Here is a 24,701-nt window from a genome sequence, read left to right as displayed (position 1 = left end):
TGCAAGTTCACTGGTGGGCTCTAGTTCCCTTGGGCTTGTAATACTTGCTCAAAACATATCACTTTTCATATTTTTAAAGCTGTAGTACTTCTTTGTCATTTGAAGAGATATGGTTTTATGCTATTGTGCACAGTGTGTGTTGTGTAAAGTACAAAGCAAAATCTGAATGTAGGTGAAGCAGGAAGCATTGATTGTATATAAATATTTTGCCATACAACTTTGAGCAGCTTGATTTTTGTTTATTTAAAATTTAAGGTAACATTCAGACTGTGTATCAGCTGAGTCACGATATTGATGCTGGCCGTTTCCAAGTACTTATGGAGTGTTTTACTAGTACTTTTGAAGAAGTGAAAACCTTAGCATTTGATCTTCTAATGAAGCTGTCGTCAGTAACAGCTGGGCAGTTCCAGGTATTTGGACTTTACCTATGTAAATGTGTGTGAATGCAGAACTTTTACTTTAGCTTAGTGAAAGCAGTCAGGATTGTTCCAGCTCTTTGCCTTTTAGATCTTTTGAATACTACTTTCAGTTACTATCTGTCTCTGCTCTTGCAAGCATGGGAAGTGGTCCAAATCCACACCATTGAGCTATGCTTTTAAGCTGCTGTGATGGCAGGGGAGGTGGAGGAGGCAGGAGGTTTACTGTTTACAAGTTCATTGGTAGGTTTCAGGTATGTGGTCTCCATAGTTCCCTTGGGTTTGTAATACTTGTTCAAAACATATCACTTACAGTCATTTTGAGGTTTTAAAGATAATTTTCCTGACTAATAGACTGAGAAGTAGAGTGTAAATGAGGTAGACAATGTGCTCTGGTCTTCCAGTTAGCAATTGCTAAACCAAGACTGAAACCTCAGAATATTTGAGGTTAGCTGCAGCTCTCTGCTGAGACGCTGGGCCCCAGTCCTCCACCTGACACTATTCCTTCTGCCATGGTAGGAGTAAAGGCCCAGTGTTGAGTGGGTCTTCAGGGGAACCCTAACTAAACCTCTCTTTTTTTTCCTTTTAATTTACTCTGGTAATGTTGGGCAAGCAGGGGCATGGTGGGTGTAGAGCTTTGTTTTAGCCTTTCATTAATACTCTCTAGAGGCCAGGGGGCCTGCGGGGACTGCAGCTGTTAGGTTATATTTAGAGTATGACCGAACAGTCTGACATCATCTTATAGGTGTAGGATTCAGAGGAGAAGTGATGTAAAGATGGCACTATGTTGTCTCTGTGTCTTTGGTATGGCATTGTAGCATCTTAGGTGGCAACTGATCTGATTTGGTCCAGGTTAGGAGTGGCTGCGCAGTATCTACCTGTACCTGTAGTCTTTGGGGGTACCTTAGTGAACAGAGGGTTTTTGGTTCTCGCTGATAAACTCTTGTGTCCTCTAAAGAATTTAATTTAGATTTTTCTTCTATCAGCATTATTTCCTTTACTGGTTATCACATGCAGCCTTTTATCATATAGATTAGCTATGCCTCATTGGTTATTCAAATGATTTTTGAGAGGATCTGCATTGAGAAGGTAAATTAGAGAGAGGCCTGATTCTTACAGAACCTGGAGAGGCCTTCTGCACTTTTAATTTCATAAACACATGCTTACTACAACAGAGATACTGTAGAATTATTTTGCCTCGAGTGATTTAAGTTAAGATTTTGGTTATAGTATCTGGTCTTGTTGCATGTTAGTAAAATGGTTGACATAAACATTTAAGACTTGAAAATAGGGCAGGCAAGATGGTTCTGTAGGTAAAGGTGCTTGTCACCAAGCCTTGTGACCTGTTTTGTCTCTGAACTCTACATGGTAGAGGGAAAGAAACAGTTCTTTCCATTTTCCCCTGACTTCCATGTAAGTTACCTATCTGTGCAAGTCTCTTTAGCTCCCTACACCCTAAATAAGTAAATGTAGTTAAAATAAAATAATTAATCACCTCCTACTTAAAAAAAAGGTTTTTAAGATATTGACTAGGTATTTTCAAACTCGTATCCTCTATTCTGTATAGTACATAATTTTTGAACAATACTTTAACACTAGCTTAATCCCAGTGTATAATATTTGTCCATGATGCAGTATCTTTTGATATGTATCCTTACTATTCATCTGGTTTACTTCCCATCTTTCTGTGGAATGTGTGTGTCTGTGTATAGGTCAAAGAACAAATTATGGAAGTTGATTCTTCTTCCCCAGTGTAGGTTACAGTTGTTAAGCACTGAGCCATTTCAAGGGTTCATTGTATTAATATTTTGATCTAGGTGGAATAAAAGTGTTCTCAGTTTTAAGGCTTTTAAATTTTTTTCTTACTGATTTATAGGTGGCGTAGTTTAAGATTTACTCTAATGTCAAGTAGAAACAGATTAGGTAGAAATAAACTTTAAAATCAGCACATTTGCTATCTCCTGTCTTGAAATTATTAGACACCATTAAATGCCTTTGTACTAATAATCAAATTCAGAGATCAGGTTTTAGCCCCTCCCATTAGATAGCTATGGAACAATTTAAAAAGGATCATATTATTATTGATCAACTGAACACTGATGTCCAGAGTAGTGAATACGTGGTTTGTCAGCTGTGGGATTGGGACTGGGATCCATGTTTCCTGTTGCCAATCCAGTGCCGTTCCCTGTTACAGAGCGTTTTTCTTGTTCTGCGGTCTTACTTGTAACACAGGTGTAGGAGTTTGGATGCCGGATTTCTGAATCCCGTTTGGTCCTCTCTTCTCCACTCCTGCATGGAGTTTTTCCACGAGGAGCCTTATTAAGGCTCTGTCATTCAAGCAGCCAGTTCTGTGGGAAGGGAAGAGAGAAAGGACAGGGATGTGGTGCTCAGATACAACACAGACAGAAACAAGGCAGCATGATGGAGGTGGTGTGACTTGGAGGTACAACAAATTGTCAGGGAAAATCTGTCTATTGAGTTTCCCCATTGAAATTATGTTAAAGGTTTATCTCTGAAGTGATCAGTGATCATCACCAAGTTCTATGACAGAAGCAGCTTATGTTCATAGAGAAAAGCAGGCCATGACCATTACTGTTCATACTGAGTCTCAGCCATGTGCTGGGCATGGATTTACACACACGGCTCCTTCAGGGTACTTTCTGCCATGGTGACTGAGACTGTGCTCATCTCTAGGATCCCGAGAAGCTGCAAGACCTGTTCCACGCAGCGCTGGAGCTCAGCACCAGCACCAAACCTTATGACTGTGTGACAGCCTCCTACCTGCTCAACTTGCTGATATGGCAGGATGCTCTGCCAGCCTCCCTGTCTGCTTCTTCAGCACAGCAACTCCCACAGGGAGGCAGAGAGAAGTCTGCTGTGGTGGAAAGGAACACATTAGTGGGTTTGTATTGAGAAAGTGACCTTTGGTTGTAACTTACCAAACCCTCTATTTCATTTTCTATTTGGTTAGCACTCACTGGCTTAATATTCACTTGCTTTTACTTTAAGAGTTTACCAGCACACAAGAGAACACCTGTATCCTTCATGTAAATTAAGTTTACTCATCTTTAACACCTCTCTCTGTCTGTCTCTCTCCCACTCATTTTGTTTTTGAGACAGGGTTTCTCTGAGTAGCCCTGGCTGTCCTGGAACTAATTTTGTAGACCAGGCTAGCCTCAAATTTGGAGATCCATCTGCTTCTGCCTTTTGAGTGCTGGGATTAAAGGTGTATGCCAACACTGCCTGATTAAACCTGTTTCAAAACAGGAGACAAATGTACATTAATAAGACACATTTTCTTTTTCTTTTAAGGTTTATTTATTTATTACATAGAAGTACACTGTATCTTTATTCAGACACACCAGAAGAAGGCATCAGATCTCATTACAGATGGTTGTGAACCACCATGTGATTGCTGGGATTTGAACTCAGGACCTTTGTGCATGTGCACAGAGGTTAGAGACTATTTGGTGTCCTGTGTTGTCACTGTTTTCTTCATTTGGAGCAAGGTCTCTCACTGAACCTGGAGCTGCACTAGTGGTCAGCAAGATGCAGAGATCCTCCAGTCTATCTTCCACAGTCCCTAACCATGCTCAGCTCTGGGATTTGAACTCAGGTCCACATGCTTGCACAGCAAGATATCATTGAACTGTCTCTCCACCCATCTACCTTCATTTTTGAGACAGCTTCTCCATTGACCCTAGAGCTTGCTATTTCTGCTGGGCTGGCTGGTCAGAGAACCTCCAGCCTGTCACTGTTTCCTACTCCACCACTGCAATTACAAACGTGTCAGAGTGGGTGATTCATACTAAGGTCTTTATGCTTCTGTAATGAGCCAACTCTCCAGCACCCATCTTCCTGTTCCTCCTATTTTTAATAGGATTTCATGTAGCCTAGGTTGGCCTGAGACTTGGCTCTGTAGTCTCTTAAACTTCTGCTCATCCTGCCTTCTCCTGAGTGATGAGATTACTGGCATGAGCCAGATGGCTGTGAGCTACCATGTGGCTGCTGGGAATTGAACTCAGGACCTCTGGAAGGGCAGTCAGTGCTCTAACCACTGGGACATCTCTCCAGCCTTTTGTTGTTGTTTTTATTTTGGTTTTATTTGTTTTTGTTTTTGAGACAGAATTTCATGTAGCCTGGGCTAGCTTCCAAATTGCTATGTAGCCAGGCTGAACTCCTGATCTTCCCATCTCAGCTTACCAAAGTTCTAGGATTACAAGTGCATATCACCACACCTGGCTAAGAATAGGAAAATCTATAGGCACAAAATAAGTTAGTGGTTACCTACAACTGAGGATGGGTACAGCTACTGTAGGGGAGTGACCGCTGCTGCTGGTTAAAGCTTTTTGTTTCAGTTTTGTGTGTGTATTGAGTCAGCGGATAGTGAAAATGTTCTAGAATGATGTTTATGTTTGCATATATCTTATGATAGAAAAACTTATTGACTTGTGCACTCTTAATTTTTTGTTGCATTTTGTATGTGTTGTGTGTGTGTGTATGTGTGTGTGTGTGTGTGTGTGTGTGTGTGTGTGTGTGTGTGCATGCAAGTGTGTAACCATGTGGATGTTATATGTCTTTAGCAGCTAATTTTTTTCTTCCACTGCATCAGATCTGGGGATCTAACTCAAGTCATCAGGTTTGATTGAAAGTTCCTTTAGCCCTTGAGCCACTTTACTGACCCAACTTGTATACATATGGCTTGCATGGTGTCTGAACTATGTCTTGATTATACTAAATTATTTCTTAGCCACATAGTCATGCTACATGGTCCTGGAGTTTGACACCCAGGTAGAGGATATCTAGAAGGATTGGTTCAGAGTGCCTGTCATCATTAACTCCTGGAATTAAGGGACTGCATTCCGTCCATTAACATTGCTTTAATTAGAAGTTGGTAATGGACTGGAGAGGTGGCTCAGTGGTTAAGAGCACTGACTGTTCTTCCAAAGGTCTGAGTTCAGTTCCCAGCAACCACATGGTGGCTCACAACCATCTGTAATGGGATCTGATGCCTTCTTCTGATGTGTCTGAAGAGAGTGACAGTGTACTCACATATAAATGTGAATACATCTATATTTACAACAAATATTCATAAATAAATATTTTTTTAAAAAATTTGGTAACAGGCCGATACCCCTGAAAAATCTTTGATTCAAAACCTCTGAAACAGTGACTAGGGAGATGACTCAGTGCTTGCCGTGCACACTGATGACCTGAGTTGGAATTACTAGCATCAAGCTAGGCGGGGCAAACCATCTTCTCACAGCTAACCAGCCAGCTAGCCCCGTGGAATAAGTGAGCCCACGGAGGGTCAGTCAAAGAGCGTGACTTCAGAAAATAAGGTGGAGAGGGACTGGAGAAAGTACCCAGCGCTGACCTCTGGCTTCTACTTGCACAGATATACACACATGCAAATGTACACACACACACACACACACACACACACACACACAAAACCTCTAATGTAACTTTTAGTTGAGCTGAGTGTATTATTTTCTATCAATGAATTATAAATGTGTTTTATAACTGAGGCTATTTTCATTTTCTGCTTGCTTTTTATAGTAATTAAATGCTTGATGGAAAACCTTGAGGATGAAATATCTCAAGCTGAGATCTCTCTGCTTCAGGCTGCGTCTTCATTTCCAATGTATGGGAGAGTCCACTGCATAACAAGAGCTTTTCAGAAGTTGCCTCTGAAGTAAGACTGTCCACAGCTATATCCTGTTTGAGAAATATACTCAGTGTCTTACCTTTAGGTTCTTACTGGTGTGTGTCTTGGGAAGAGAACAGTACATTGCCTTAAAAAGAATTGAAAATTAGATTTGATTATCTTCCCATATATACATATTTTTAAGTTCTTAATATTTCATATACAACACAGCCACAGTTCTCTCAGGCCCTTCTTTGTGTTAATTTTCCTTCTCAGATGAGTTCTGAATTTAGTGTAAATGCCTGTACTGTGTTTGCTACAGTGGCCTGCGGCTCGTGTGTGAGTGGAAGCCAGTGCTGGAGAAGCTTCTGCTGCTGTCCTACAGGCTGTCCACTGTGGTGTCTCCTGTCATCCAGAGTTCGTCCCCTGAAGGCCTCATTCCTATGGACACTGACTCAGGTTAGCAGGCAAGGGCCAGTGTGCTTCTGTCTCCATCTGTTCTCTCATTTCTCTGGAGAAATACAGAAACTAAATTCAGCAAAGAGTCTTTTTCATGCTATTTCTCTCTTTTTTTTTTTTTTTTTTGGCAGTTCAGCTCTTTTAATCAGCCAGCCAGCTTGCTAGCAACCAGGGATGGTTTCCGCTGAGGGAGGTCCTGTGGAGTGGGAATGTGGTCACCAGTGACCTCTGTCTTATCCTGGCTGCAGCAGGAAGCTGCTTGTTCTTCATCTTTGCTTTTGTCATATTGTAGTCCCCAGAATCAAAATACTTTTGCCCTTTCTGCAATCTTTTCCTTAAAAAATCAGAACCTCCGGGCTTTTGTCCCAAATGAGGATACCGTGCTCTTAACGTTGCTTCTTCAGCTTTCTCTGGACTAGTCACTTTGTCTTCCACTTCCTTTCGCCCCTCCACCGACGCTGCCTCGGGGACTTCCACGGACATGGTGCTCCTTCTATCCCCACCACTATTTCTCATTCTTAAGTGATCTTTCTAACTTTCAAAAGTAGCCCTGCAGGAGAGACTGCTCCGTGGCAATCTGGCCGGTGAGATGCCTTTGTTCTGTCAAGAGACTCGGTCATCTCCCTGTAAGCAAACTCAGTGTAATCCATAGAGTTCTCCTGAAGGAAAAAGAGAGGGAGACATGAAAATAGGCAGGGGACTAGTTGGGGTAAATAAGGGGGTGGATAGAAGTAAGGAGGACAAGCGAGGGCAATGAGAGGTGAATACGGTCAAAGCATGCTATAAAATTAGACAGGCATTGGGATACTCATTATGGGTAAGCAGTATCTATTGGATAATAAAAAGATTTGCAAACACTGTGTATAAAATGACCCCAAGCTCCAGAGGGCCAGGTAATGGATGAGATAAGCTGGGATTTAGGTACTGTTTTCAGAGCAGGCGTACAGATCTATGAGGTGGGCTGCTGATGGGCTGCTCAGAAAACTCAGCTTGCTGGGAATGTGAAATGGACAAAGAGCAGTGGATGGGAGTAAAGGGGATGAAATAGTTATCCAGACTTGAACAGAGGAAGTTTCATCTGCCTCCTCCTTCTTTGCATATGTCCTTGCCCTGGATCTTCCTGCAGGTGGGGACTTTAGGATTGCTTGGCAGTCCCTCACGTGCCCAGTGCACTTCCATTTGTTCTTAAAAACTCCCACATCTCTTTCCCTTTCCTTTGTAGCTTCTAGGTAATTTTTTGTTTTCTTAGATTATTCTAGATCCTTTCCTATGGATTTCCCTGCATTCCTTCTAATAATGTTTAAATTTCTTTTTCCTAATCATATAATTTATCATTTGAATGACACATAGTCTTTAACCTTTTGCTCTGTCCCACTTTGAGACTGTGGTGCCCTCCCCCCCATGTCCTGGAGTGGTTTGGCAGTCTTGCTGTCCAGCCTTCTAATGCTCTTCCCAAGAGCTGCCCTTCATGGAACTAACTTCACATGGAATGAAACATTAGCACTGGGTGTCGCTGTTCTGTTTTCCTGTCTTGTGATACTAAAGTAGAGTTAATTAGTTTGTCCTTATTATTCTAAATCCCAAATTTTCATACTTTAGTCTTTCTACTTAGTACATAGGTCTAAGGAACATACAGGCTTCTTGTGGGATGTTGGCTCAGGCAAGTACTTGTAGATTCTGAATGACCGAGCTTGGGTGTTTAGTTTCCTAATGTGGATGGAATTTGTAGATCATGCAGGAGAGGTTTTCTTATTATTATTTGTGTTGTTTTTCTTTTTTTTCTCCCTGTGCTCTTTTCATGGCCTTTGTGGGAGGTGATGGCAAGGGGGTAGTAGTATTTTTTTCCTGGCTGTTTGCTTTTTTGACAGACTTTCAAGGAAGCAGCAAACAGGTTCAGTGCCTGCAGACAGAGTTAGAGCCTGTGTATTTCCCATAGTGCCTGAATAGAGTTTTGTGTTGGTTCCATGTGCTCTGTTGCCTGTCGGTGCTTTGTGCAAACTGGAGCCTGGATGATTTACTACCTGCCCATCACCCGTTCACTCAGGCTCACTGTAGGCACTGGGGATGCAGCAGTGAGCAGAGGCTGTTTTCCAGTGAGTGCCCGGCAAGTAAAGGAGACACTTCACAGAACATTAGCACTGTGCGACGTGCTGAGAAGGCCGGGCCTTTTCTAAAGTAAATGTGAGATGTTTATATACCTGTGTTACAGAAGTTGTCTTAGATATTACAACAGTTCTATCTTTCAGTGTTGCTATCTTATGTGGAGTGCTAGGGGAATAGGCTCTACTGTTCCTTCACATGACTGAGCACTGCACCTGAAACAGCGATGGCAGCCTTGGAGCGGGGGATGTTTGGACTTTCTGTTTGTCATGTTTTCAGTGTACGCTCATAAGAGTGCACACTAGTATCCTGTAGACCCTGTGTAAGTAACATTCACATTATCCATCTTGTGAGGACAGCTGATTGTTGTTGAAAATGACAGCAACTTTGAGTTGGTCTGAGAAAATCTGCATGACCAGGAACTGGGCATTCATGCACATTGATCTTTTATTCAGAGTCAGCAAGCCGTTTGCACATCATTCTCAATGAGATTCAGCCACGGGATACTAATGATTACTTCAACCGAGCCAAAATACTCAAAGAATGTGATAGCTTTGATTTGGAGGGCTTGAGTACCAGTGTCTCAAATATCGATAGTTCTGCAGAAATCAAAGGTAAGACATATGAAACTGATATCATAGTCATTGGTGTGTGTGTGTGTGTGTGTGTGTGTGTGTGTGTGTGGTGTTGGCACCTTGTCAGGCATACTATGCTAGGGTTGTACAAATGAGCCTGTACCATTGTACACCAGGAGACCACAGTATTTCAGTAACGTAAAATGCACAGACTTTTCTTTTTAAAAATTGTTTTATTTTAGATTATGTGTATGTATACACACCCAAGTGCAGGTGTCAGCAGAGGCCAGAGGTATCAGAACCTTCTGGAGCTGAAGTTACAGGCAGTTGTGGGTGGTCTGATGTATATGCTTCAAACCTGACTTGGGTAAGAGTAGTACATGGCCTTAGCTGCTAAATCATCTTTCCAGCCTCACAAAGCCCGTTTGATAATATAAGAAAGTGCAGATTTGCAGAACATTTCTGGAAAACAAAGTTTTTTTTCTTTTTAATTTGGGTTTTGGAATGAATTTATAAGAAAAAGCCTTACAAGAAAATGGCATGCCTTACTTCAACACAGATGATGCTATAAGACGAAGTTTTTGGGCATAAGCCCAGCTGGTGGAATAGCAGGGACACCTGGTGATGGATTTGGGCAGTATCACCATCTCCCTGCTTCCTTATTCACTGGTATCTGCTGGGAAATGCTTGAAGTAAGCATCCTTCTGAAGAAAACCTGATTATTGAGCAGAGCAGAATGCGTGCTTCTGTGTTAAAGCAAGTATCACTGTACTTTTTGGCAATTTTAATTTGGGTTCTAATATCTACTATCCTTTGTAGTGGTAAATATTAAAATGATCCGCCAGCCCTCTCTATGGCTGGCATTGTTTGAGCCATGTGGCATCATTGGGGCATATTATCTCAAGGGCGGCCGGTTCCAGCAGCGGCTGTCCTCTGGCTAGTTTCTCTCCTGGCAGAGCGCCAGCCTCAATTCCAGCAACCCGGTAAAATCAAGACTAGAGGGCCCAGCAGCAGCCAGTGTCCCCATGGCTCTGTGGTTCCCTCTGGTCTCAGCAGCTCCCTGTCTAGGACCCTACTCACATTCCTTACAACTACCCCCTGTGGTCACCGTCACAACTCCTACCAGCCCATCAAATTCAAACTCCGGAAACTTGTAATTTAGCAATGGTTTTATCTCAGATTTTCTCAGTATATTTTACACTCCAGAAAACATGCATCCACACCATAAACTCAGCCAAATGGTATGATACAATTTGCCCTCCTAGACAAGACAAATTGTCCTACTCAAATCCATTCCTTATTAAATATTCATAACAATCTTTAGCTATGCAGAGCCATGTGGAGATGGTTCATCTTCATCCCCCCTCTTGCTTCTCTCTCTCCTGCTTCCCTCCCCTTTTCTAAAACTGTTCCTGCCTACCTTTTTTTCTCGTCCAATGACAGGCCTTATTTTATCTTGTGCCTGCCTTCACCTGCATGAAGACAACCTACAATCCTTCTCTTCCCCAATCCCTTCCACCCCCCAACACTGGGAGAAGAAAGAGGGGAGAGGGGCATAGGTCTCTTTAGACTACTTCCTGATGATTAAGGCATTGAGTTCCTAGGGGCAAGTCCAGTTTTCATAATCGGACATGTCCAGCCAGCAACCAGCCAAAGCAGCCTCAGGGTGGAGCAGTAGCTGCCTCCCCTCTCAGGACTCTGGCATTTATATATCCTCTGAAGAGTCCCCAGAATTCCAAATATAAACTACCTTCAGCTGGCAAAATCACACCCCTGCCAGAGCGTGAGACCAGTCATAGGCAGCTGCTGTGAGCAATGTGAAGCAGCCCCATATCCCACACCTGGGGTTTTAAAGAAATCAATCAAGATTCTCATGACAACTAAGCCTCTAGAATTCCAGTGTGCATATCTTACTATATCAGTTGTTACTGAAAAAATTTATCACTAGAAGTAATTTCTTAGTGATTTATCCTCTGACAATGTTCTTCACAAGGTGGGGTTATTGTCTTGTAAAACAAATTTTCTTTGCAGTTCCATTTTTTAAACTACAAAAAATATGTTTTCACTGTAACAGTGAAATATGGATTTAAAGTAAAGTCATGCTCCATTCCTCCCCAGTTCTGCTTGTCCCCTTTTTGTGTATGAGCTGTTCTGTGAGTGCTGTGTATTTACTTGTAAGGACATTTATTCCTGTAGCTTGGTAAGCTTTTCTCATAAAAGCAAGTAAGATAGAATACATTTTTGTTAACTTTCTATTTTACCTCGATGGAACTGTGTAAATATTAGTAACCATACCTGAAACTGGACAAGAGAATAAGTAGGATCATGTGTAGCTTGTTTGCCATGTTATTTAAATATATTTTGAAAGATAGTTGGTGTTTTCTGTATTTAATTTTAAGAGTTCTGTGTTGGAGCTTAAGACAGCTCAGCAGTTAAGGGCACTGACTGTTCTTTTGAAGGACCTGAGTTCAGTCCCAGCACCACACACTAGCTTGCCACCATCTGTATCTAGTTTCGGGGGAATCTAGTGCCTGCCTTTAGCCTCTGTGAGCACCAGGCACACATGTGCACAGATATACATGCAAGTAAAGCTTGCTTTTAAAAGAAAAAAGAAAGATTGACTGATTAAAAGTTTTGTCCCAGGCTCTGGAGAAACAGCTAAGTGTTAAGAGCAGCTGCTCCCGTAAGGGTCTGGGTTCAGTTTCCACCCGGCACTCATCATGTCAGGTGGCTCACAGTGGCCAGCTCCAGCTGTGTGTGTATATGTATGTGTTCTCATACATGTGGTATACATCCCCTACACTAAATAAAGTAAGTGAATAAAATTATCAAAAAGGAAAAAAAGTCCTGTCAGCTAATTCTGGAGCCCACACTGTAATCCTAACACTCAGGAGGCTTGGGAAGGAGGGTTGGGAATGAGTTTGAGATACAACCTTTCTCCATTCCTCAACTGATAAAACAGCCGTTCTCACCAGAGTAATCAAATACTTTCTTTATAGTCAGTCATGTAATTCTTTAAGGGTAACAGAGAGTTGTAAAGTTTGTTTCATTAACATTCAAATATTAGTCCAAGTTTTGAGGCATTACTGTGTTTCATTTTAATGTTTTTAGAAAGTAACAAGAAGTCAACATGCTCAATAGCATGCTCTACAAATGTTAGTGTGTTTCGTTTTGTTTTGTATTCTCTGAGTAAACAGAACATGTGACAGGTTTGTTTGTTTAGACAGTCTTGGGGAAGTGATGCTTTAAGAAGCCCTAAATGTGCAGTAGCTTTTCTTTTATTCCTTAAGGTAAAGAAGAAAAGGCGTGTGATGTAACTGCTCAGATGGTCCTGGCGTGCTGCTGGCGGAGCATGAAGGAAGTGGCTCTACTTCTCGGCACGCTCTGCCAGCTTCTCCCTGTGCAGCCCGTGCCAGAACCTTCTAATGGGCTATTAACAGTGCAGCAGGTAAGTCGGGTCACTTTACTTCCAGGTGTCATCTGCGGCCAAGGCATAAGCTGTTATTTGTACAGCAGCTTTGAAAAGAGGGTTAGACCTTATTTTACAGATGCCAACTGAGAAAGGTTCGTGAAGATGTTAGGATTGTATTTGTTGCACTTTATTTTTAAAATATGTTATTTTAAGAGTTATCTTTACATCAGTAACTATAGATTTATCTCATTTTTTGACTGCAATATCATTCAGGTTTTTATTTCTTCTTTTAACATACATAAATTTGAATTTTAGCTGAAATTGTCTATTTTGTCAGACTGTACAGGTCTCTTAAAAATTTCAAAGAAATAAAAAGTAACATTAGCTGATCATGGCTCTCGTGTTTCCCACTACTTTAGCAATAAAGTTGTAGTCACTTTAGTGTTTTTGGCTGACTTTCATTTAAGACCACAAAGTTTGCTCAGCATCTGGAACTGTTCAAGGGATTGAGTGCAGTGTTTACAAGAAATTAGCTTACCACAAGCATTTCATTTGGAAATATTTTAGATTTATTAGATTTCTGCTTTTAATTGATTCCTTCTTCCTTTCCATATGGTTCCAACAAATCCATTTCCCACAGTTTCCCAGCAAAGATGTATAGTATGTGCTTACATTTTTAACCTTTTCAAATAAAAATAATGCCCCCCTCCAGGGTATTACAACATTTGAGAACAAAACAAACATTGTAGTATGCTAATGCTGATTATTCCTACAATGACCACATGACTAGCACCATGGAAATAATGCTAATATTTTTATTCTCACACTCTGGCTCATGTCTTACATCTGGCTAACAGCTGGCCCAGTGATGTTGCAAGGCCTTGGAAAAGCACAGGGCAAAGGCAAGCAGCACATTGTGGGCGGCATGTTCCTCCGTCTCTTCCAGAGCAAATACGCCTTGGTGTCCCAGTGTTACTTGGAGCCATTATTCCAACTGACCAAAGTGCCAATGCCTGCTTCTTGCTGAGGAATCCAGTTATGATCAGCTATTCATTGGTGTGAATCCCCCATGTTGTTATGAAGTAAACACATGCTAAGTCCTTTGACTTGTCAACGTCTCTTTTCAAGGACAAATGAAAGGAAATACATACGTTTTGCTTTTAATTGTAAATGAGCAAAACTTGAAAGTTCTCTACGAAAATTGTTTTGCTTTGACCCCCTTCCCACCACACCGAGAGATTATATATTGTAATGAAATTAAATGGAATAACTATGTTAAAATTGAGAACTAATATAAAAGAACATTTTTAAAGAAAATGAAAATAGCAAATACACACACTTATAAATTAAGGAATTCTTCAGTGACTGTTTGCATTGATGAACAGACTCCTGCCCACTAACATAAAAGCATCACTCTCATGAGCTTCCCAGTCTTCCAGTGTGCTTTTTACATGACAGCCTCACGTGTGCCAGAGTGAGAAGACATTATGGGCTTGAGGAAAGGGGAGTATATGTAATTGCTGTGTGCTCACAGAAACTGTTCCTTGTGGAATACTTTATTTTTGGTTTTGTTGGCTTTTAAACTGATGTCTTAGCTTAGGAACATTTAATCCATGAAAATCCTGTCACCCAGAAAGTAATGTCATTTATATTACTATAGGATTTCTGCTTTTCTAGACATAAAATTGCTTCTTTTCATAAAGGTTTTTTTATTTAAACATTTCAGATTTGTTTTATGGGTGTTTGCTTGCTTATAGATATGCATCAGAAGTGTGCCCAGTGCCTATGGAGGCCAGAAGAGGGCACCAAATCCCCTGGAACTGAAATTCTAGATGGTTGTGAGCCACTGTGTAGGTACGGGGAACTGAAGCCTGGCTTCTCTTAGAAGAGGAACCTGTGCTCCTAACTGCTCATCCAGCTCTTCATGTTACGCACTTGCTTTTGAGACAAGGACTTGTCATATAGCCCAGGCTGGCCTTCCAAGTGCTCAAATGACAGCAGGTTCTAAGTTCTGCTTCTGTGAATCAAAAGTAGTCCCATATACTTAATACTTTTAAGAGTTAAAAGTGGAAATGACAGAGAACATTAGTTTGCATCAGGGTGACTGGCTGTACCTAAGGTAAACCCTACTTTCAAGGTAATAGTCACCTGGCAAAGCTGTTTGCTGAACATGCTGACAAACCTCACCAGGTGAGTGTGAACCTAGCAGACTTCCCTCTGTAAAGCTAAAACCCTGACAGTCAGCCCAGGTCTCTTATCACCTTTCACTCCTAAGTTCTGTAGGTACTGTTACTCTTCTCACCCAGATCACCCAGATTTTCTAACGGTTGTTAAGGGCTGGCCATTCAAATAGCACACACATGAGTATGATTTACAATGGCTGACAGGAGACAGGCTGACAATTTGGGGACTTTGTTGCTCTATGGTGCTTGTTTGTAATTCTGATTTTTAAATGCTTGGTTCATTGAAGGAGCATTGCTGTGATACTCCCCAGCTCCCCTAGATATGAGGAAATGCATCCTTTCATTACCTGGTTTGACAAAGATCACAAAGCTAATTTCTGGCCTCCCTCAGACAGGAACCCAGTTCTCTTCCCCTCATGGATTCACGTGGCACAGTGCTCTTTTTGTTCTGAGTGGCTCATTTAGGCTTTCTGTAAGTTGGTTCCCCCACAACTCCCTTTCCATTACCCAAGCCAGTTTTCTCAAGGAATGAAAGACCAATGAAACGTAACTTTCTACTGGAGTTTTTAGTACCTGATCCTTCCCGCAGAGCATTTCTAGTGAAACAGTATGCTCTCCCCAGCTTCTTCAAGAGGAAATTGTTCACCTGGTGGCATGTCTGACTTTCCTCCTGCTCTGTAATCACACAATGAAAGGTTCTTTTGTAGTGTCTTGTACGGGTGGCTGAGATAAAGCTGCTTTGATGGCTGTAAGCTGAGACCCTTCAAGAGTAAGCAGGACATACAAGCTTATCACACTGTTTCCTGACTTACTGGTGTGTGTCTAGGTTTCTAGCTTGATCCTTTGCTGACCCTCTTTCCAGTGTGTTGGCTGACACTGATCTTTAGATGCCTACCGATTTTTAAAGCAGCTTCACTGTTGAATATCAGTTTCTTTATAGATTTCACTTAATATTTCTAAAAACAGGCTTTTGGGTAAGTTTACATTCCTGCTTACCTCATACTCTCTAGTAATTGTTCCCACAGAAACCATGCGAGTAAACATTCCCAGCTAGTAGAAGACTTCTGCTTTAGATTCTGTTGCTGCTTGGGTGATCAGTGGTTCTGATTGGTTTGGTACATTTCCTCTGCTGTGTCATTATTTACATTTTTTTTTTTTTTTTTTTTTTTTTGCTGATGGATTACAAATGGAGTTTACACTCATTAGTATTCATAAGTCACAAAGGACTGCCTGTTTTATTTAGGTTTTAGGAACTGTAAATAAGTCTATTGAACTCTCATGAGCAGAAGTTCTCACTTTTAAGGTTTACAGTGAACTGTAGATGAGACCACGTCATTTAGTCGCCTATTTATTGACTGTCTACTGCATGGGTGTTATGGGACCATAAAGAAGACTCAGATGTGGTTTTCTGATCTCAAAGAGCTGAGTTATACCCTAATGAAACAAAGCAGTGAGTCACTTGGAAAACTCAGGCCTGAGGGTAACAGTTAAAATGGTATATGTTGAGAATTTGCTACAAGGAGAAAAATAAACTTTCTGATAAGACTGTGTTTGCACACCAGAAAACTTTTATAATGATATAAAGGAACAATATTTAGATTTTGAAGAAATTCTCGTTGTTAGTAAGAAATCATTATAATGGAGAAGGGTTGGTTTTAAGCGTAGTTATTTTTATTAAGGCTTAATAAAAATTCTGTGGAGTATCCCATGTAAATAAATGAAATTAGAATCTTCCAGCTGTAGACAATCTCAACATTATAAGAAATGGTTCTGTTTTAATCTCAGGATTTAAATTAAGGCTTACTATTTTATAGTATAATATCAGACCAAAAGTAGACTGCTAATTTATCTGATGGTAGGCTATAGATGCCTGGAGACATAGCAAGTAGCTGTTTTTCCCTGTGGATTTATGACCTATAAATCTGTAAAACATGCCAATTTGCTTTAGAGTTTTTTTTTTTTTTTTTTTTTTTTTACTTTAACTCCATTTATTTTATGCTGAATTTATTCCCGTGCATGAGCTTTTGCTTCTTCAGTTTCTTCTGGGATATCTTTTTCTTCTGTGCAACCCCCTCTTCTGGCTTTGGAACAATCTGTTCCTTCTCAGTGAGGATCATCTCACTGTGGCAGGGGGAGCTCATGTATGGGTTAATTCGGCCATGAGCTCTGTAGGTTCACCGGCGCTTCTTAGGTGCCTTGTTCACCTGGATGTGTTCAATGACTAGAGGATCTACATCTAAACCCTTAAGTTCAGCATCACTCTCTGCATTCTTAAGCATATGCAGCAAAAACTCAGCACTCTTTTTTGGCCACCATCCCTGTGTCCAGCCCCACTGTTTGGCCTGGGCGCACCTACCAATGCCACCATTATAACGCCGGAATGGCACACATTGCTTCTTTAAAGTGACATCCTTCAGATACTTGGTGGCTTTACAGATATGCATACCCTTGATTGCCTGGGCAGTTTCCCGGGTGTTCTTAAAATGAACACAAAGGTTTGAACCTCTGGATTTGCATGATTTTGTGGGGTTTCTGGGTCAAGGGAGTAGCGAACCATCTTTACAGGTCACTTCTGGCCGCTTACAGGAAGAGTGCTTTAGAGTTTTATAAAAAAATCAGAAGTAGGAGATGTTAAATTTAAAGGGTAGTGCCATGTTTAACTTCAAGATTAGAAATCAGTTTTTTTTTTTTTCACTTTAGCCTTGGTTTTCTTCAAAATACCTGAGATCTGTATGTGCTGGCTTATGCCTGTCATCCTAGTACTTGGAGGCTGAGGCAGGAGGATCATTCAAGGCCAGCCTCAGCTATGTAGTGAGTTTGAAGCCAGCCTGAAGTATAGAATGAGATCCTGGCTCAATTAAAAATAATGATAAAATATTCTGGGAGAATCTTTTTTTTTTAAAACTGTTCTTTTTCTTTCTTTTGAACTTTTTCTTTTTTTAAGATTTATTTATTTTATGTGAGTACACTGTTGCTGTCTTCATACACACCGGAAGAGGGCATCAGATCCCATTACAGATGGTTGTGAGCCACCATGTGGTTGCTGGGAGTTGAACTTAGGACCTCTGGAAGAGCAGTAAGTGCTCTTAACCACTGAGCCATCTCTCCAGCCCGAGAATCTATTTTTTTACGTTAAAAGTTTGTTTAAAAAAAATCTGAAAAAGAGAACTTTTTGACCTTCAGAAACTCTGTTTCTAATGAAACAATTGTATTTTCAGATGACCTTTTCATTTTAAAAATTAAATTGAGAAGTTTTGGGCTCAGTGGTTTCTGCCAGGGTTGCCCCCTGGGACCCTTGAAGGAGAGGATGGACTTCCACAGTCTGCCCTCTGCCCTCCATAGGCAGCCCACACACATACATAGCACACAAATGAATACATTTGATGGTTTTTGATTGTCACCTCTGTTCTTTGTAGTCTGGTTATCTACTGAGAGGGTGTCCGCAGGATCCTTCTGTCTAGCTGCCCGCACACAGGGCCCGTTATTCTGCTCAGTTTGCCACCATTAGGAATTTGAGTCATCCCTCCTTGCCATGCCCAGCTTTCACTGTTGTCTAGTGTAAAGCCTCTATGTTATTCATCTGAATCTGCCAACCCTTGCCTGTGTGGATTAGATCTGGACCCAGCAAAGTATCTGGTCCATAGCAGCTATGTAGTAAGTTTATTTGCTTATTGTAGCCTAATTGCTACAATTGATATGCTAATTGCTTTCCTCTAAGTCCTGTGTGAGATGTGAGCATGAACTCCATTCTAATCTCAGCGCAGCTGTCATTACTCCCCAGCATACATTTCTCCACTGAAGCCTATGGAGGGCACACGGCTTTTTTTCAGCTTTTTCATCTGCCCCAGCAGTAAGCAGAAAAGCATTGGACAGGATGTCAAAAACACTTGACAGTAATTTTATATAGTCAGCAAGGGCAAAAATTCACATTTGTTTGGAGACTAAATATGAAGAAAATTTGTTTACATATCACTCGTCCTTAGAAATTTGTTCTGATTCCTATGGTCAGAATTACCTAGGGTTGAGGGTTTATGTTGTGCTGTTTATTACACCTTGAAGGGAGTTAGCATAAAGAAGCAATGGAAATGATGTCTGCTCAAGGACAAGATAGGCTTGTGCAAGTCCTCAGAAGTCCCTTGTGAGCAGTTTGTTTTTATTGGAGTATGTCACAATATCTGTACCCCATTTTAGGAAAAAGGCTCTTTTTTTTTGTCTTTATTTTCTATGTTCTGAAATGCCTTCTTTTGTAATGATAGAAATGATGCTTTGACCAAAAAAAAAAAAAAAAAAAAAAAACCAGCTTTAGCTGAAGGATATAGTTTTTAAAAACTCATCAAGGGCTGCTTTGTTGGTCTGATTCTCTCTCTGCATTGAGTACACTCTTCGTAACAGATCCCTCTCTGTAGAACAGATAGCTCAGATTGAACTGAATTAGGTTATAGATAATTGGTCTGTTCTGAACTTGGCATTTAACTTATTTAAACACAATCACCTATGAGGCAAGTGCCATTAGTGCTCTCAGCCTCCAGAGGGAGAGCGAGAGACTGCTCACTCTGGTCTGCCTTGATGTGTGCAGTGCACCAGCAGTCATTGCTGAGGTGAATGAATGAGTTTCTGGGTAAGCAAGTCAACAGCCACCAAATCTGTTACCAAGTAACATAAGGCCCAGTTGGGCTAACTAGCTCCGCAGCTCTTTTTGTTCAGCACAGCAGTCTCAACTAATTTTCAGTTGTTGTCTTTAGAATTAATTGGTATGCTGTGTTCTGCCTTACCTAGAGAAAGGCAGCGAGTTGGGAATTGACAGTGTGGTACTCTGGCAGAGCCCATGGTCTGACCTACGAGTGTCTCATGACTTTGATCACGCCTTTTACTAAGCCTCACTTGTAGCCTTAGTGTGTCTCTAGGACGCAAGGCGAATGGATGTGGCGTCTCAGTTTAAGATGGGAAGCTCTGCATGGATAGTGTCAGCAGCTGCTCACTATGGTATTAAAAGGCTTAAGGCAGGCGTGGTAGCACAAATTTGTCATCCTCACTGGAGGTGTGAAAAACAAGAGTTTAGGGATATTTCTGATTACATAGTTCAAGGCCAGCCAGAGCAACCAGAGACCCTGTCTCAAAAAACAACAGAAAGGTGCTTAAAGCCTGCTTTGTTACATAGTAAATCAATGTTAAGTCGCAGTAAATCAAAGCATTGGTCTGAATTATATTGCTGATATATATTAATGAATCTATAAATTATGCATAAATTGAATGTTTTTTTTCCATTTTTTTTAAAGGTTAAAGAAATAGGAGATTACTTTAAACAACACCTTTTGCAGTCCAGACACAGAGGAGCATTTGAACTGGCTTATACTGGTTTTGTGAAACTCACTGAAATATTAAACAGGTAAATATCCTTCTGTGTAGGTTTTGGTTGGTTTGTTTGTTTTTTAAGAGCAGACTACAGGCCATGTGCATGGAATAGATGTTGTATCCTCTAATGTTGGAGAGAGTGAAGCCTGCTTGGCTGCAGCACTGGTGAGGGACGGCTGTCTTAGGTTCTGTGTGACAGACTGCAGAAGGCTGACTCGATGTCTACCTACGCTGCTCTCGCACTGAAGGCTGATTGGGAGGGACCTAAAGACTTTGTCACAAATAGCTCTGATGTCTGTTTGAAAGTAACTTGGCATTTGGAATCAAATAAATTTGGGTTGTGTGTTTCATGGAATAACATAAAGATCTTTTTATAGTTTTATAGAAAAATCTTAAAATAACAATAAAGAAACATAATTCATCTTACCTGGGGAAAATATTTAGATAAATCTCGTATTTAACCAAATGTGTATTTTTAACTTTATGGGTACTGATAATTTCATTCATTCATATAGTGGATTTCCTCTAAATGACTTGTAAGAAAACCTTAAGTTACTTAGTGACTAAGTATTTGTGGCAAACATTCTTTAAAGAAAAGGTAGCATTTTTCAGGAAAACATTTCTGTTGCCTAGAAATGTGGAAGTGAAGTGGCCGTGGCCAGTCTCGTAGCTTCAGCAAACCTTTTATTTTGTAAGAGATTTACATCTTGTCTATTTGTGAGGTGCACCCACTCCTGGTAAAACATTTCTAAAATGTCTTATAGGCTTATAGAATTTCTTTAGATGGTACTTTAAAAAGGTTCCTAACATTAAACTGGTAATAGTTATATATTTTATTTTTAATTGTGCATGTGTTTTCTAACTCTGTCTGTCTGTCTGTGGGTGTGTGGATAGGAGTGCAAGTGCCTGTAGAGGCTGGAAAATCCACTGAATCCCCTTAATCTGGAAGTACAGGTGATTGCGAACCATTTGATAAAGGTTTAAGGACAGGAGAAGAAAGGTGTGACTCTTAGAAAATGTAGACACCCAAAAGATGCTCCAACATACAATAAGGACACATGCTCCACTATGTTCATAGCAGCCTTATTTATAATAGCCAGGAGCTGGGAAGAACCCAGATGTCCTTCACCAGAAGAATGGATACAGAAAATGTGGTACATTTACACAGTGGAGTACTACTCAGCTATTAAAAATAGTGAGTTCATGAAAGTTGTAGGCAAATGGTTGGATCTAGAAAATAACACCCTGAGTGAGGTAACCCAATCATAAAAATACACCCATAGCATGTATTCACTGATAAGTGGATATTAGCTCAAAAGCTCGGAATACCCAAGATATAATTTATAGAACACATGAAGCTCAAGAAGAAGGACAACCAAAGTAAAAAAAAAGAAAGAAAAGAAAATGTAGACACTAGATTAAGATGACTTACTAGGCAGATGGACTTCCATAGTGCTGCTGTTGCTGAACTTGATGGATTTATACCAAATTATTCTGTTTAATGCAATTAGATTTGCTGTAGTAGGAACGGGAGAGGCATTATCTTGTTTTTGTTTTTTTCTTTTGTTTTAATCTAAAAAAAAAAAAAAAAAAAAACCCAGCAATCTGATTCAAGCTCTTAGTTGTGTGTCTGTCCATTCCACTGGCTGCCAGAATGTACAGTTAACCCTTTCACTCCTGAGCTCTTCGTCGCTAACGAGAGAGCCATTTGAAGATCTCACTAGCGTCTGTTATATAGAGCAAATCAATTATTTTTGAACATTCTTTTGCATTATATAGTTTCCTACAAATGTAAGATACTATAAGATTGATTTATACTGTGAGATTGATGCTTGATTCAGGACTGTGTGAGGTGTTGTAGTCTCTGGTTGGAACATTCAGCTCATTAGGTTTGGATGACTATTAGGGAGATCTTAGACTCAATCAAGACTGAGGTAATGGAAGTTTCCTCTGTGTGAGATTGAAACAAAGATGGGCTATTTCACTTAACATTTGGCCTCATGTAAATAATTCTACAAAACAACTCCACACATGACTTATTGAATGATAAAGGAAAACTGTGGACATTTTATTACAGTTTTTGGTTTTAGGAGATAGGAATTAGGGCAAGGAATGAGTTTAATTGGTACCATTTTGCTGTTCATTTCACAGATGAAGTGGTAAGCGGGCTTCTTTTAATTGTGTGCACACTTCTGGCCCCTTGGGTAGTGGGGACAGCTAGAAGATGGACTCATTGGGTTTATGAACTGGGGACATGACTACTCCATGGTACGGAGGACTTTATTATTGATCCAAGAAAGAGCAGTCAGAGACATCTGAAGGAGTCTAGAACAGAGAGATAAAGTAGACTTGGCATGGTCTGCAGACTGGACAGAACCAGGTCTGTGGGGGGGGGGGGGCAGGTGGGTGGAGCAAGGGCTAGAGACTTGTCAGAGAGAAGGAGAGGCATCTCTTTCCATGCGGTATGTACCCAGAGGGCAAGAGAAGCTGCCTTTGAAGTAGTAGTAGGCTCCAACAGCAGCTCTAAGGTGACACCTGAGTACCAGAGGAGAAGAGGTGGAGGGAGGAAGAGGCTGAGGACTCAGACATTTTGAGTCGACTATGGTGGGTGACAGAAACAAATGATCCTTACCTTAGGAAAGTCAAGTCAGCAGCTTGGGTTGTTAGGGAGGCTGTACCCCTTGGAAAGGGGTCTGTCTGTGCCCCTCTGCAGTGTTCAGTATCGGATATATAAACTGCCAACATGACCATTCCTTCATATGGTTAAGCGGATGCTTTTTATTGTGAATGAGAATAAGAGAACATATCCAGAGGAACTAGGAAGGGTCCAGAGCAGAGAGAGAAAGAAGTACACTAAGCATGGCCAGCAGACTGGACAGGGCCAGGGCTGCCTGTGAGAGAGGGGAGATGAGCAGGGGTAGAAAGTTGAGCGTGTCGTGAGGCTAACTAGGGCTGTGAGTAGTGAGCAAGAGCTGAGAACAGTGTGAAGAGCTGGGGATGGGCTTTGAAAGGTGGAATAGATAGATACCTGTAAGTAGGGACTGCGGGGACCTGGAGGCTAGCATGGACCTTGATGTGCTTAGAGGTTAATTGGAGAGCCACGTACGTGTCCCTTTTGCCAGGGGTAAGGGAAATGACTCCTTTTGGCAAAGAGGACCAGTTTTATAAGTTCTGAGGAATGCTGCTTTTTATCTAACAGAAGTCTACCTATAATCCAGATTAACCTCATTCTGGATATTTGAACTGCCTTTTGGAGTTTGGGGAATTGGAGTTTCCTTTGGACCTGGTAGTTGGGACCACAAGTAGCCTCTTTCTGCAGGACCTGTTTGAGGGAGCTGAACCACTTCCACATAGCAGCAATTTCTGGGCAGAAGCTATAAGATCTTTTATTGCCCAGCAGCCTGACAAGTCTTACAGCATTGCTCCAGACACATTCTCTGGATGTAGTTCACGTTTTGATTGCACAGTGGCAAGATATTGTGTGGAAATATATGTGGGTGGAAGCTGTGTCCAGCTCTGGAACTGAATCTGTGATCTTGAATGCAGGTGTGATGGTTCCTCTGATTATAAGTGACCAGAAAAATGAAACTGATGTTACCTAGGCCAGAGAAACTTGGTTTTGTTTGTTTGATGCAGGCTAGAGGAATGGCTCAGCGGTTAGAGCACTGGCTGCTCTTCCAAAGGTCCTGAGTTCAATTCCCAGCAGCCACATGGTGGTTCACAACCATCTGTAATGTAACCAGGTGCCCTCTTCTGGCCTACAGGCATACATGCAGGCAGAACACTATATACATAATAAATAATTTTAAAAAATAGTAAGTTTATTTTTCCTGCAGCGACTGAGAACTGAAAAAATTGATGGACTATTCTGGTAGTGGTACTCAACATAGCTATGGAGTAGGGATGGAAGAGCAGGAATGGACAAAAGGACAGAGGCTTTGTGTGAGCCAGAGCATGAAATGAAATGCCAAGTCTTGGTGTCGGTTTCAGAACTACTGTGTAGTGGTAGAAGCCATTCCCAGGAGATGAGAGGGGGAGTTGAAGAAAGGTGCCTGGTATATTGGCCTCTCCTTGTCTGTTTAGAGAGCACCTCATGGCCATTGCTGGTGGAGTAGAACCTATCTGTTAGAGATCTCATCTGATGCCTTTTAGTCCAGTGGTTTTGATCCCTTTAGGAACATTTCAAATGTGACTGTTTTATACAGAGCATCTCTATCATATGTAGCAATTTTTTGGTGGGAGGGGGACTGGGGGGTGTTGGTTTGTTTTTAATTTTAAAAGAAAATCTCTTTCCATTAGGTTTTTTTTGTGGGAAGGGATTGTAAGTGCTTAAGGCATGCAGACTTGCTTAGGCATTGAGGGAGCATTTGAGAAAGCATTTGCAAGAAATCTGGGTGTTGGCGAGAATCCATAGAAATCAAGGCCGGTTGTTGGCTACCCTTTGCGCTACAGCTGTGGTAAGGAAGAAGGCACTTAAAAAGATTAATTGGCAAATAACTGAAGAGTTAAACATGAACTATATCATTTAAATTGATTTTTAATAGAATTATTCAA

General features: G+C 41.0%; 1 protein-coding gene and 2 pseudogenes across 4 annotated transcripts in view; 1 reads left to right on the top strand and 2 right to left on the bottom strand.

Annotated features, from left to right (window-relative positions):
* The window catches only part of THADA (THADA armadillo repeat containing), a 264,934-nt gene that overhangs the window by 25,377 nt on the left and 214,856 nt on the right, over positions 1-24,701 (top strand). For both annotated transcript variants that reach the window (XM_080914535.1, XM_080914534.1), the window contains exons 15-21: positions 256-410; positions 3,111-3,318; positions 5,979-6,114; positions 6,389-6,525; positions 9,081-9,239; positions 12,491-12,648; positions 20,072-20,181. In XM_080914535.1, the coding sequence (XP_080770661.1) occupies positions 256-410; positions 3,111-3,318; positions 5,979-6,114; positions 6,389-6,525; positions 9,081-9,239; positions 12,491-12,648; positions 20,072-20,181 (1,063 nt within the window). The remainder of the gene's footprint in view (positions 1-255; positions 411-3,110; positions 3,319-5,978; positions 6,115-6,388; positions 6,526-9,080; positions 9,240-12,490; positions 12,649-20,071; positions 20,182-24,701) is intronic.
* On the bottom strand, positions 6,671-7,008 carry LOC308419008 (cAMP-regulated phosphoprotein 19-like; annotated as a pseudogene). Its single transcript has one exon. The product of its transcript is annotated as a cAMP-regulated phosphoprotein 19-like (transcript).
* LOC308418332 (large ribosomal subunit protein uL22-like) lies at positions 16,784-17,352 on the bottom strand (annotated as a pseudogene). The gene has a single exon. The product of its transcript is annotated as a large ribosomal subunit protein uL22-like (transcript).

The sequence above is a fragment of the Micromys minutus genome, assembly GCF_963924665.1.
Source record: "Micromys minutus genome assembly, chromosome: 3".
Taxonomy (NCBI): domain Eukaryota; kingdom Metazoa; phylum Chordata; class Mammalia; order Rodentia; family Muridae; genus Micromys; species Micromys minutus.
The sequence above is the reverse complement of the archived record's forward strand: the minus strand, read 5'-3'. Positions and strand labels throughout refer to the sequence as shown.